The 12,124-nt window shown below is 42.2% G+C and overlaps 1 protein-coding gene across 1 annotated transcript; it reads left to right on the top strand.

The window, feature by feature from the left end:
* Positions 1-870: 870 nt before the first annotated feature.
* On the top strand, positions 871-12,068 carry si:ch73-100l22.3. The gene is made up of 10 exons (XM_037073036.1): positions 871-1,407; positions 1,839-1,964; positions 2,213-4,784; positions 4,919-5,046; positions 8,140-8,241; positions 8,738-8,854; positions 8,961-9,062; positions 9,230-9,346; positions 9,760-9,842; positions 10,709-12,068. Exons 1-10 carry the CDS (start codon positions 1,279-1,281, stop codon positions 10,866-10,868), a joined length of 3,636 nt encoding a protein of 1,211 aa, XP_036928931.1. The 5' UTR covers positions 871-1,278; the 3' UTR covers positions 10,869-12,068.
* Positions 12,069-12,124: the final 56 nt, after the last annotated feature.

Genomic DNA, 12,124 nt, shown 5'->3' with positions numbered 1-12,124 from the left:
GAATTCTGCACATGTGAAATCTATAAAGAAATAAAGTCAGGATTCTGACTTTAATCTCAGAGTTCTGACTTTAAAGTCAGAACTCAAAAAAAGTTTCACATATAACCCTAATCCTCTTCCCTATCATTCCTATGCATTACAGTATGAAATATATATCTTTGCTTTACAATTCAAAACTTCAGGTCTATGCTGTTGTCTTTTTTTTTTTAAAAAAACAACATAGTAAAATGCTGGAAGATATGTACAAAAATATGTGTTCCATAGTTTAGACTGAAAGGCAACATATAGATGTTTTCCACAGCAGAAACAGGTGTAACTAATAGAAGTGTTTTAGTCTAAAATGTTTTCAGATTTGTTATTACATTTATATTTTCAAAAAAATGAAAGCAGACCATATGTCTTTAGAGCAGTGAAGTAGCAATACTGTACCAAATCTCTTAAAACAATACAAAGCAAAATTTCTGAGGGAAAGACATTTGAAAATGACCAGTGATTCATTATTTTTACTTTAAATGTGTGTGGTGTCAATGATCAAATCTCAGGGCAGGAACGTACTGCACAATTTGTAGTCCGCTAAATCCTCTTTGTTATTTCCAGGCTACACACATTTGTCTGTGTCTCTGGTGAGCCAGTCAGGCCTGTAGGGGGCAGTATCACATAATCCTCAGCTCCCTTCGTCTCCCTGGTCCGGATCCTGTGAATACATGGAGCGGATCCCATTGTAATGGTTATCAATAACAGCGTCGCGGCTGTGTTACCATTGGCAAAGAGGAGGGGGTTTGCTTAATTAGTTAATATAATGTTACCCTTCGTGACTTTGGATAATGTTTTGTCTAAAATTGGTGCATTATTCGTTGTTTAATTTGGCTGGTCCTTGTCCGTGCTGTGACTCCACTCCGGGTGTTCGGAGCGATTCGACGGTTTCCAAACTGTCACCGTGTGTTGCTCCGGGAGGAGAGGCGGGTAAAAATGTAAACACTGATCCATCTTGATGGAGAGTTTTTGTTTGGCTGCTCGCTAGACCTAACTGTGTCTCGGTTTTATCCGACGTATGACTGCAGGGCTGCTCTGCTTTGGTTTATCTTACGTCTCACAATAATAGCTATTAACTTTACCGCTAGCTAAGCATATCAATAAGTGTTCCTTTGCTAAGCTAACGTTGGCTAGTTAGCTTACAGCTCAGCAACTAGCAAAACAGCAAGATAACATCAACATATTAACGTCAGTCCGCACTCAAACTATCAAACGTTACTACCTACATTATCCTGATGCAACTTAATGGAGGACTACGACAAGTTTGTGCAGCGTCATCTCTCCTATCTGAGGAAGAGTGAGGAGGAGTACAACAAACCTTCACCTGCATCCTCTCTCATCCGCTTCTATGGAAAACCTATACTTCCTCCCCTGGTATGAGCTCAGTCGTATGATGCCTCTTTAATACTGTCACATAGGTCCTTTAATTTTTCTTTTTTAGTCGAAGCCCACATTAGTGATGGATGTACCACTTTGTTGTTTAAAGTTGTCACACTGTCAGGGTTTTGTCTACCTAGTAGTTCTTGTGGATTGGATCGACAGCAGACATTACATAGATTCTTCATGTTTGTCGTGGTTTGCTGCCTTGCCCTGTTTATATAACTGTAAGTTACTGACTGACTGATTTTTCTAAAACAAAAAATATAATTTGAAGTCCCCTGGGCTCTGAGCATACGCAATGGACATTTTATCAGTCAGTTAGTTGACCGAAAAACAGAAAGTAATCAATGATGAAACTAATCATTGAGTGCCAGTCCTGTTGTAAACATACTTGACATGCCATGAGTGTTTTCTTTTGATAACAGCTCTCAGGGGAGCAGAGAGAGGAGATGCAGCAACACAGAGAGGCAGCTCAGAAAGTTGCTGATCACAGAAAGCCGAAGGATGATGCAAGAATGGCCTATGTGCAAACTATCCTACAAAGTGTGCAGGTAATATAAGTCCCAACATGTCAGCTACATTCTCTGAAAGATTGATATACTCCTGTTTTTGCATTTCTGCACTACTACATGCGTAGATTAGACTGCTTGATCCTATTCAAACTTTCACTATTTTTTTTGAATGAAAAGAGTCATCGTCAGACATTTCTTCCTTTTATGTAATGTTTTCTTATGCCCCACTGTTTTTTTTTTTTGTGATCTCTCTTCATTTTTTTGCTGTTTCCTCTCATGACTTGCAGCTAAGAAAGACGCCGACACTGGAGGAGCTGCTTCAAGAGTCAGATATAAACACAAAGTCTTCATATTCCCATAACAGCAGTGGTGGATCAGTGTTGCAGAGCAGTTATTTCATAAGAACAAAGGAGAATCTTTTGCTCTCACCACCGCCTGAAAAGAAAGAAAAGGATGGTGTTTCTCTTCCTCCACTGACATCAACTACATATTGTGCCTTTTTCGACTCTAATGTAACGCCTCAGGAAGGAAGCCTTATTGACAGACATTACAGCCAACAGGGGTCACAGCCAAGTTTCCTTAATGGTGTGAGGCACCAGTCAGTATCCTCAGGTTATGTGACCTACGAGAATGTTGAAAACACCACCAGTGTCTCTGGAAGGGTCAGTGCAGGGAGAGAGAGCTGCAGCTTTGGCTCCTCAGAGGGAGCTTATAATTCGGGTGGCTTTTTCCTCCACAACACATCAGACACAATCGCCAAGATGCCAGATATTATCAGCCATCCCCCCATAGATGGAGAGGAATTGGAGAGGAGTGGACTGGAATCATCCTTTTGTACTGACTTTATAGAAGACATTTCTTGTTCTTCACTCCAGGAGGATTCAATCATATGTGGCAATTTACCAGTAGATAAATCTGAAAGCAGTCATGCAGACAGCACAGTGGGTGAAGATAACCTTTCTGTTACTACAGTGCCTGACACTCACAAAGATCTCAGTTTGGACAAAATTAAGGGCCCGGTCTCTTTATCAGAAAACAGTGTCCTTTCAGACAATCCAGAGTTATCACACATATTGAGCACTCATCACTCTCCAACCGCAGAATTGCGTATTCAGCATGACCCCACAGAAACAGACCCAGCAGACAACCATGTAGATGAAGCAGAGCTATCTGAGGAGCCTTATCGTCTGAGCCTGCAGGCCCTGCTGAAGAAATCTCAGGAGTACCGGCGGCGCCAGCGGATGCTTAGGAACCAGGCCAAAAACACTAAAATCCAAGAGAGGACCCAAGAACAGGCAAGAGCAAGGACAGAGGAGTGCAGCCTCTCTGATAAGGAGAATGACGAGTTCTCTTACAAGGGCACTGTGACTACAGAGGGAAAGAAAACTAAAGAGAGGAAAGGCACTTTTATCCAATCAGCGGAAACTTCACCAAAGAAGTCCTGGGAGAGTGAGAGGATCAATGAGAGTGAGCTCTTTGGGAAAAATGGGAACTTTGAATCTGAAAGGACACATTTAATCAGAGATAGCAATACTAAGGAAATTGATATTGTTATGGAGGAAACAACCTTAACAAATAATAGGCTGAACAATTCACAAGGAGTCATAACAAAGCCTAAACAAATCAGCACCCTCCCGCAGCAACAACCCACAATGCCGACAGAAACTCATATTCAGGCAGCTTTTTACTCGACCACTTGTCCCACAACTTCTCAAAGAGGAGTAGGAAAATATCACACTATCCCGGCCCCTAATTTCTGTGGGAGTCCTGTTCGCTGCAAAAGCAAAAGTGGTATCCAAGATGGAGAAGCTGCTGATGAGGCCAAGACCTTAAACCAGAGAGTTTCAGTCAATACTAGTTTGAATGAACAGGTTAACCAGGAAATTCAAAACAGTCACACAAGAGTTGTTTCCACTGTGAATGTCATGGTTGAAGGTGATGGAACAAGAGTTCCAGCCAGGAGTTCACAGCATATAGATCAGCTTGAGACCAACCTGTCTGGTCTGAAAGTGTTGATCTCGGATCTTGAGTCCACACTGACAGAGAAATTGGGGAATCAAAGCCAAACTGGGAGTCATGCGCAAAATGAGTTCAGCTTTGCAGGCATCAAGCACTCCGAGCAGATTAAAAATGAACATGTGCAGCTTTGGCAGAGTGAATGTGATGATGATGATGATGATGATGATGATGATGATAGCAATGAAAGAAGACAATCATTAGACAATATCAAGAACATGCATGAAGATACAGGACCTGAACCAATCTTCAGTGACATGGACGATGTTCCTCACATAGTGCACCTGACAGGCCCGGAGGCAGTTAACTTAAGCGAGCTTAGGCTAGTCAAATCCTTACCAACAGAGAGAGCAAAAGAAAAAGGGATATGTAATAAAGGACTTACAAAGAGTTACGGACAGCATGGCGGCTGTAGAAAGCAGCAGCCTCCAGCTAAATGTATCCTCTCTGTAGCACAGCGGCTACGAATTCCCAGTGTATTCCGAAATGATCCATCTGAAACCACTGCTCCACCTAACGTCTCAGTGCTCTCCGACACCAGTAACTACCCGGTGGAAACCAGGAATGAAACAGCAGTTGAAGGTCCTGACTCTACCCACCTGCCATCCCTCAACCAGTCGTATGATGTTGACGCACCATCAGGCCTGTGGTTTCACGCAGCATCTGGTTCCGACTTGAGCTCAAAGCATCTGACCCCAGACAGTGGGGGTGAAGGCCAGGGTGGGGAATCCAAGGTCAAGAGGAGACTGCTCATGCATGTGACAGAGGAGATGCAGGAGAAGAGAGCTGATGTCAGCAGAGGGGCAAGCTTTGAGGCCAGACCCAACCCCAGCACTGCTAGAGGTAAGACCAGGAGGACACATCTCTCAACCACAGGGACAGGGTTAGGGGTTTTTATATTAGTCCAGATTGTGTCTTTCCTGCAGCTGTACTCATACATTATGTGACCACACATTGTCATATTTACACGCCCTTAGCTGCAGTGCGACAGCAGGAAGGCCATTGCGATCAAAAAGACAAGCAGGAACAACTGAAACAGGCCCATGCTGCCCAGGTTAGAGCCCTGCAAGAGGAGCACAGGAGACAACAAGAAGAGCTACTACAGGTGAGGCAGTGGGAAAAAGTGGACCGTATAATTGGGTGAATAATTAGAAGTTGTTAAGAATGCAGATTTGAAACTAAACAAAAGAAGTCTGCTTTTTATTTAACAATGTGTTATCTTGATATCTTTAGGCTCTGTGCAAATGTATGTTGAACATGTTGTACTGTCGCTTGTAGAAGCTTACAAGACAAACTGGCAGAAGGACATTTGAATATGACTCATAACTGGTTGACATCAAACATGTCGCCCCTTTCTCTTTTGTCACAAGGCCAACATGCAGCAAGAATAGAACTGCTCAAGACCAAAATCCTCTGAGCCTCCTAACAAGTAATTGCCAGTGTGGCCAAAGCCTGGTGTAGCTAATATAGCTGATATAGGTCTGAGCGATAGACCTCCATTCTTGTCCAAAAACCAGTCAATCCCACACACACCGTCTTCCAGCCAAGATTGCTAAAAAGTGAACTAAATCTTTGTCTGAACTAAATGAAGCATTGAATTCATTTTCCCTCAAGAATGGGCCTAGAGGGTACAAGGTCTTGAATTCCATCTGTTCTTGAATATTTTTCTTGATATCTGTAGATAATAACATGAGTTATAGTTAGTTTACTTGAAATCTGTGTCATTTCAATAGCTGGCCCATCCCATATGGGATATACAATCCATTATCATAATACAAAACTCATATCATCTTCTAGTACTACATATTTTAGTGGCAAAAAAGATCAATAAAATAAATAACCACAACAAATCTAATTTTTGCAGGAAAAACATTGAAATTTCACATCCAATCAGCTGTACAGTGAAATTAACTTTAACAAATGAACAGTTTATTTATTTATTTTCCTGATCTCCCCTGTGTCTCCAAGTCTAACTGGTCTAAATGCTTCATATGTAGCCAATTTAAACTTTGTACATCATGCATATTTAAAAAGTCAGTGTCTGTTTTATATTACATAAAAATTGTGCATAGTTCACCAAAATGAGGGCAACTGAGAACAGTTGCAAAACAAAAATTAATTTAATAACTCATTGTTTTTATCAGCCAAACAGCACAATATTGTAAAGAGTTATTGTTAAAGCTGCTCAAAGTGTCGTCGTTGTTTCAGCTAACTTCCTGCACGGCGTCACCAGGAGCACTGGAACTGGTAGCTAACCCTGCTCTGCCATTGTCCCATTCACAAGTCCCATTCATGTTTAAATACAGCATGGAAGTCTTTCCAAAAATGTGATATGGATGTTGATTATTTCACAACTGATTATTTTGATCTTTAAACCAGTGTGACTGTAGAAAAAAAAAGGTTTTGAACTGTCTTGGATTTAATTTGATGAGCACAACAACACAGCAGAAACTGAAAATAGTCCCAACAAATGCACTTTTTCTGGAGCTGTTGTAGGAAGTTATTAAGCCTTTGTCAATAACTAAGTTCACAGCTGTGTAGCTGAGGCTGTGCAGAGAGAGTTGACTGGAAATGAGGGAGAGACAGATAAAACAAATGTTCACAGTCACAGTTGAAGTCTTAAAGTCTTATTCCCTGAGCTACAGGAAAGTCCCATGGGATTTAATGACGTTAGAAAATATATTACCAGTTATAACTGATCCCTGAAGTTTCTCTTGACTATTCATGTAAAAGAGTCTCCTTCTCTGAGCGTCCAATCAGCAATAAAGAAACCACAAGCAAAGAAAGAAAATCTTAAATAACATGTTTGTAAAACACTAACACCATCAGATATGTGTTATACAGTACATATCTCAAAGAATTGTTCAAAAACAGTTGTACTGATATCTCCTCCTTCCCATTGGTCCGCTTCTTACATTAAATTGCATCACATATTGCTGTGCAGATCTAGCACTTTGCAATTCCTGTACAGCAACCGTTATTCACTCTACCAAGGTCCTAACTCCACCCAAAGTCACCTGCGAGAAATGCACTATTAATGTTTCCATCTTTTTGAAATGAGAAGAGGCTTCAAGTGTCACAAAGCTGTGATATAACACTGACCCTAGATGTCCCTTTGAAACTAGAAGCAGACCTTTGAAAGGCTTTGGCTCCGTTCCACACACACACACACACACGCACGCACACATGTTGTCGCCCTACCTGTTAGAGTGTGCTTCAGGAGACCTGGGTCGTAGGCAGACTACAGACATCTGCTCATTACATGAGACCTTCACATTCTCCCCAGTAAAAAAAAACACACTCAGGGATTCTACTATAAATGTTTCATTACATCCCTAAGAGGCAGGCTGGCATGGTTGCCCATTTTTTTGTGTGTGTGTGACTGTGTGTGTGTGTGTGTGTGCGAGCGCACATGCAAGACTTCAAGGACGCCTGCTGTTCTCTGGCAGCCAGTTCTTGTTTCTTCAGCTTGTGTCTGTATTTGTTCTTGGCCGGTGTCCTTCCCCTATTAATCACAGTCTCTGTTTAATTTATGTATCCTTAACAACAATATAATTAACATAAGCTGTTTAATAAAAGGACTTCTCTTCGACTCCCCTCTGTCCTTCTATCATTTGCAATGTGATGAGAGAGTGAGCTGGCTGGACTCTCTGGTCGAGGGAGGAGGGGACCGAGGGAATTGACACAGAAAAGGAAAGGATAATTTGTTTAATTCATGAGCGTCTGTGGTTAAGTGCCAGATCGTCCCGCCGAGTGCCACCGCTAATGGTCCCTTCTCCTTCCCCTCTTTTTTTTCTTCCTCTCTCCTTCTATCCCTTTTTTTGTTTTGTCTCATACCTCCTCCAACGTCGTTTTAACTCTCTGGCCGTATTAATTTTCTCTGTCTTGCCTGTCTCATCTTCCCCGTCATCCCGTCTTCCTCCTCCTCCTCCTCCTCCTCCTCCTCTGCTCCCTCTCTTCGTCTCATCCCTCTTGCCTCTGTGGCCCATCTCTCCCCTCCTGTCTCTTCCACTCTACCCTCAATTAATTTCTTCCTCCTGCCTCATTTGCTGTCCTTTCCAATTCAATATTTTCCAACCTTGCCTGCTCCCCAATGCATGCGTGCCTGCACTCACACACACGCACTTCTCTTATCCCTTCACTCCATCCTTATGTGTGTGTGTGTGTGTTTCTCTCTCTCTCTGACTCTCTCTCTCAGGCGTTGGCAGTGCGTTACCGTCTCCTCCAGAGCATGTCCTTCCCTTGCTCTATGTCAGGCTCACGTCTTGGGGACACGATGACCTTTCCTACCCTCTCTCAGGTATTACCATCACATTTGTTCTCTAATGTCAGGGATGCGAGAATGCTTGTCCTGCTTCTCCTTGTAGCCACAAGATTTTTATGCATCACCAGTTAGCTGACACACACAGGTGAAACAGACACTTCCCCTCTGATGTCTTAATCCATATCCTTATCATCTGTTGTTGCTGTCTAATATGCATCCTGTAGAGCGGCTCAGCTTCAGATAGACTGTAGTTGTTCAACAAACACGTCCCTTTAGTGCAGCAGCTTTAGAATCAACAAGTGAGTGACAGCACATCAGCTGCTTATTATTCTGCTTATTATTCTCTATTATAATGATGAGCAGCGAGTCCACTTGCGTTGATGTGCTAAACAGATGCCAACCAAAAGACCTTGAGAATCTGCGCGGGAAATTAATTGGTTGTCATTGATGGAATTAGCATTCTCCTCTGTCTTCCCCTCTGGTCCTCATTATTCACCCCTCTCATCACTCCCTTCTTCCTCCTCTTCCTCAGCCTCCCAGCCCACCATCAGAGCGCTACCGCCCCCTGCTGTTAGCAGCCGTCAAAGGTTTTCTGACTCGGAGGCTGCTGAAGACCGAGAGAGTGGCACAGCTGGTGCGCACCATCAGGGTGAGTGAAAACAGCAGTGTCACGTCTGTCTCTAGCAGCTCTTATTTCACAAGCTGTTCATACACATATTACAGCTGTGTGTGCGTGTGTGTGTTTGGACATGTAGGACACACAGCACTTCCTGCAGGCCCTCCAGCAGCAGAGCCCCAACAGAGGAGAGTTTTGTAGCAGACAGGATCTTTTGTTGCAGGAGAGAGTCACTCTGCAGGTATTAAGGACAACACATGTCGTAAACATCTGTTAAGCTCTCTCCTCTTCTCTTCTGTACTGCCAACTGTGCAATTATTCCCTCCATTAGCAGTTACCACAACAGATACTGTGATTACACGCATTTGTTCAAGCCATCGTCTGCTCTGTAATCGTTTCTCTCTCCAGCTGCGTGCTGCACATTACGAGGTCTACGACATATTCTTCAGCCTGTCAGCCGGAGAAAGGATGCAGCTGATCAGCTGGGACAGAGAGCTGGCCCGGGAGAGGGAACTCAGACGACAGGTAACCTTTGCAGAAGCTCTGAATGAGATGGAGAACAACACATGCATCAAAGGAGTGTTGATTTCTCACTGTAGAAAACTCTTGCATCACAGCCAGGTTATGCTAGCATTTAATTGCAGAGGTTCTGATCCAATTCCAAATATTCCAGTTGAAAGTACTGGTATGCTATGGTGCATTATTTCAGGGCAATGACATTTAACACTACTTACTGGTGAGTCTGGAGGATAATTACATGGTCTTGTTATTTTTCCTGTGCAGCACTTAGAGTAGAGTTGATTATTTTTCCTTAGTGTAGACGTAATGGGCTGAAATATAGATTCTGCACTGTGTCTATGTATACTTCCTTACTATTGATACGTGAGGGTGGTACAAACACTAATTTACTCTGCACATACATGTTTTTGTTTGTTCAGAGCGGGCAGACAGGCCATCCCAGAGGAAAGACGTCTTTGTCAGCTGCAACTCAGAAATCACTGGAGAGGAAGAGAGGAATGATGTGAGTTTAGACTGTTCCTTGCTCTCTGTTTTCTGTAAGTGTTTCATTGTTGAGTGTCTATTTGGACAAAGTTAATACCAATGCAGTCACAGTGTCGGATGAAGGAGTCACTGTGCATCAGTCCGAAGCTCAAACGAGTGCCTCGCACCAATTTTAGAATCCCTATAAAAGTTTGCCTACACAGGGTTGCTCTACTTTTCCACCTTAACACGCACACACTGGCTTCCCTTGGCTTTCTCATTCTGTCCCTGTATGTGTCTGCTCTGTTGCTGAAAAGTAGGTGAGCCACACTAGCCTATCGAAACTATTGCAACCAACTTGGTACCGAATTACATCACGACAACCAGTTTCAATTTCAGTATTGCACATACCAGCAGCAGAAGTGTGCCTACATTAAGAAGTAAAGGTGGCATCACAGAACATCCTTCTATGTTTCTCTGCAGACCATGTGTGAATGTTAGTAGGTGGTAGGGGTAGAGAAAGGGTAGATTGTCCAAAAGTTAATCAATCATGTGAGGTGTTGTTCTCTCACACAGATTTAAAAAATATATATGCTTAAATGGTCTATGTGTAGGAAACTCTGTTATAGCCATGTGCTCCAGACCCCACAGTCACAACAAGGTTTGATCCCAGCCTATGAAAACACAAGAGTTATTAGTTTGTTTTTTCTCAGATATTCTTTAACATACAGTGTAAATTCCAGATCACATATTTTTCAGGGGGGCTGTTCTGGCCTGCTTAAAAACACATTTCAGCTTTTTTTCTGATGAATTGAAAATCTTGCAACACAAGCTAAGAATATCTTCTTTTTTTCCACAAGCACTACCTTTGTCAGTGTCTTTATACCTGTTTTGTCTTCCCTCCAGGATCCAGAAAAAGGCAGCAGGAAGGCACAAGGGAGTTGTGAGGAGGACCGGACACAGCACTGGATTCTCTGCTAAGCAGCCGCCGGAAACCAAACGAGGACAGTTCAGAGCAAATCCTCAGAGAGTCCCCAAGAGCACTTACTCCTCTAGACCCCGATGACACTCTCCTAATTGGCCCCAGTGAGGACTCCTAATAAGGCCTCTAGCGATTACATGAATATTGTCTAACTAATCATTTGAGGGTTTCCAAATCCAAATTTGACACAAAGTGATGCCTGAATACATCATTGTTCTTCACATCTGGTGTGCTGTACATTTCTATACACTGTACAATAGTAGTGGGAGGAGATAAGACATCTCTACAGCTGCTCTGTCAGTAACAGAAATTCTTTACCAGCTCAGCCTCGAGTAGTTTTCATAATTTCCAGTGTAGTAATGTAGCAGAAGTTAGGGGGACACATGTTGAGTTGGCAAAAACACACTTTGACATCTTTTAGCTGAACCTTTAAAGTACTGTGCACTGTAACCGAAAAATGCTGAATGTAAGACTTATTGTGACATGTCATAACAGGAAAGGCTCAGGTATGATGAATCATACTATTTATGACATGGATCCACCGTCACCAGTAGTTCCTGTGGGTCATGTGATACATCCTGCAAGATGATTATCACAGGAAAGCAGCAAAGGCATATGCAGTATATGCAAATAAATGATAGTTTTTCTTACAGTAATTACTGAATTACTATAATAAAATTATTCATTTACTAGAGGTTTACTGCTTGGTTTGCAAACATAGTTTAAATGCATATCGTCAGCATGTACAATACCAGAACTTGCTGACTAAAACACCTAGCAGTACACGAAAGAAGCCATTATTAATGTTTTTAATTGCACCTGTGCTTATGCTGCTATGGCATGGTGAAATTTGTCTTCTTACTGAGATGATTATCTCAGTTGTTTTCATTTGTCAGTGTTTTCCCAACTGTGCAATGTTAAATCTCAGCTTTGTAAGATACTCCAGTGCTTAAATATTCAATTCAGATGTATGTGCCTAAATCATTAGCCTTTTTTTGCCTCCAAAAACAGACCGTCTCCAGTTGTATTAGCAAATATTGAGCTCTGTTAGTATTAGAACAGAAATGCTAATGTCCAGCTCCAGCTCTTAGTGTTACTGCAAGTACTTGAATCATGTCTTACTCCCAAGTGTTGCCTTAAATATTTTTCCTAGAGTTTTTGCATCACATGGCAGCCAAAATACATGTAAACATTTACAATATTTTATTCTTAGTGACTTTGGACCTGTTTTTTATGTTATTTATTTGTACATGTTTGGTAATAAACGTTTCTTAGCACTTGAAAGTTGCTCTGAAGTTTGTGACAGCTGAGACTAATTAAAGACAGGTGCAGACTCCCGG

Source organism: Acanthopagrus latus, chromosome 1 (genome assembly GCF_904848185.1).
Source record: "Acanthopagrus latus isolate v.2019 chromosome 1, fAcaLat1.1, whole genome shotgun sequence".
Taxonomy (NCBI): domain Eukaryota; kingdom Metazoa; phylum Chordata; class Actinopteri; order Spariformes; family Sparidae; genus Acanthopagrus; species Acanthopagrus latus.
The sequence above is the reverse complement of the archived record's forward strand: the minus strand, read 5'-3'. Positions and strand labels throughout refer to the sequence as shown.

Coding starts and splice junctions, on each gene's coding strand:
- si:ch73-100l22.3 (XM_037073036.1), top strand. CDS start 1,279: ATGGAGGACTACGACAAGTTTGTGCAGCGTCATCTCTCCTATCTGAGG. Junction 8,855..8,960: donor AGCTGGTGCGCACCATCAGG/GTGAGTGAAAAC, acceptor TTGGACATGTAG/GACACACAGCACTTCCTGCA. Junction 9,347..9,759: donor AGAGGGAACTCAGACGACAG/GTAACCTTTGCA, acceptor TTGTTTGTTCAG/AGCGGGCAGACAGGCCATCC.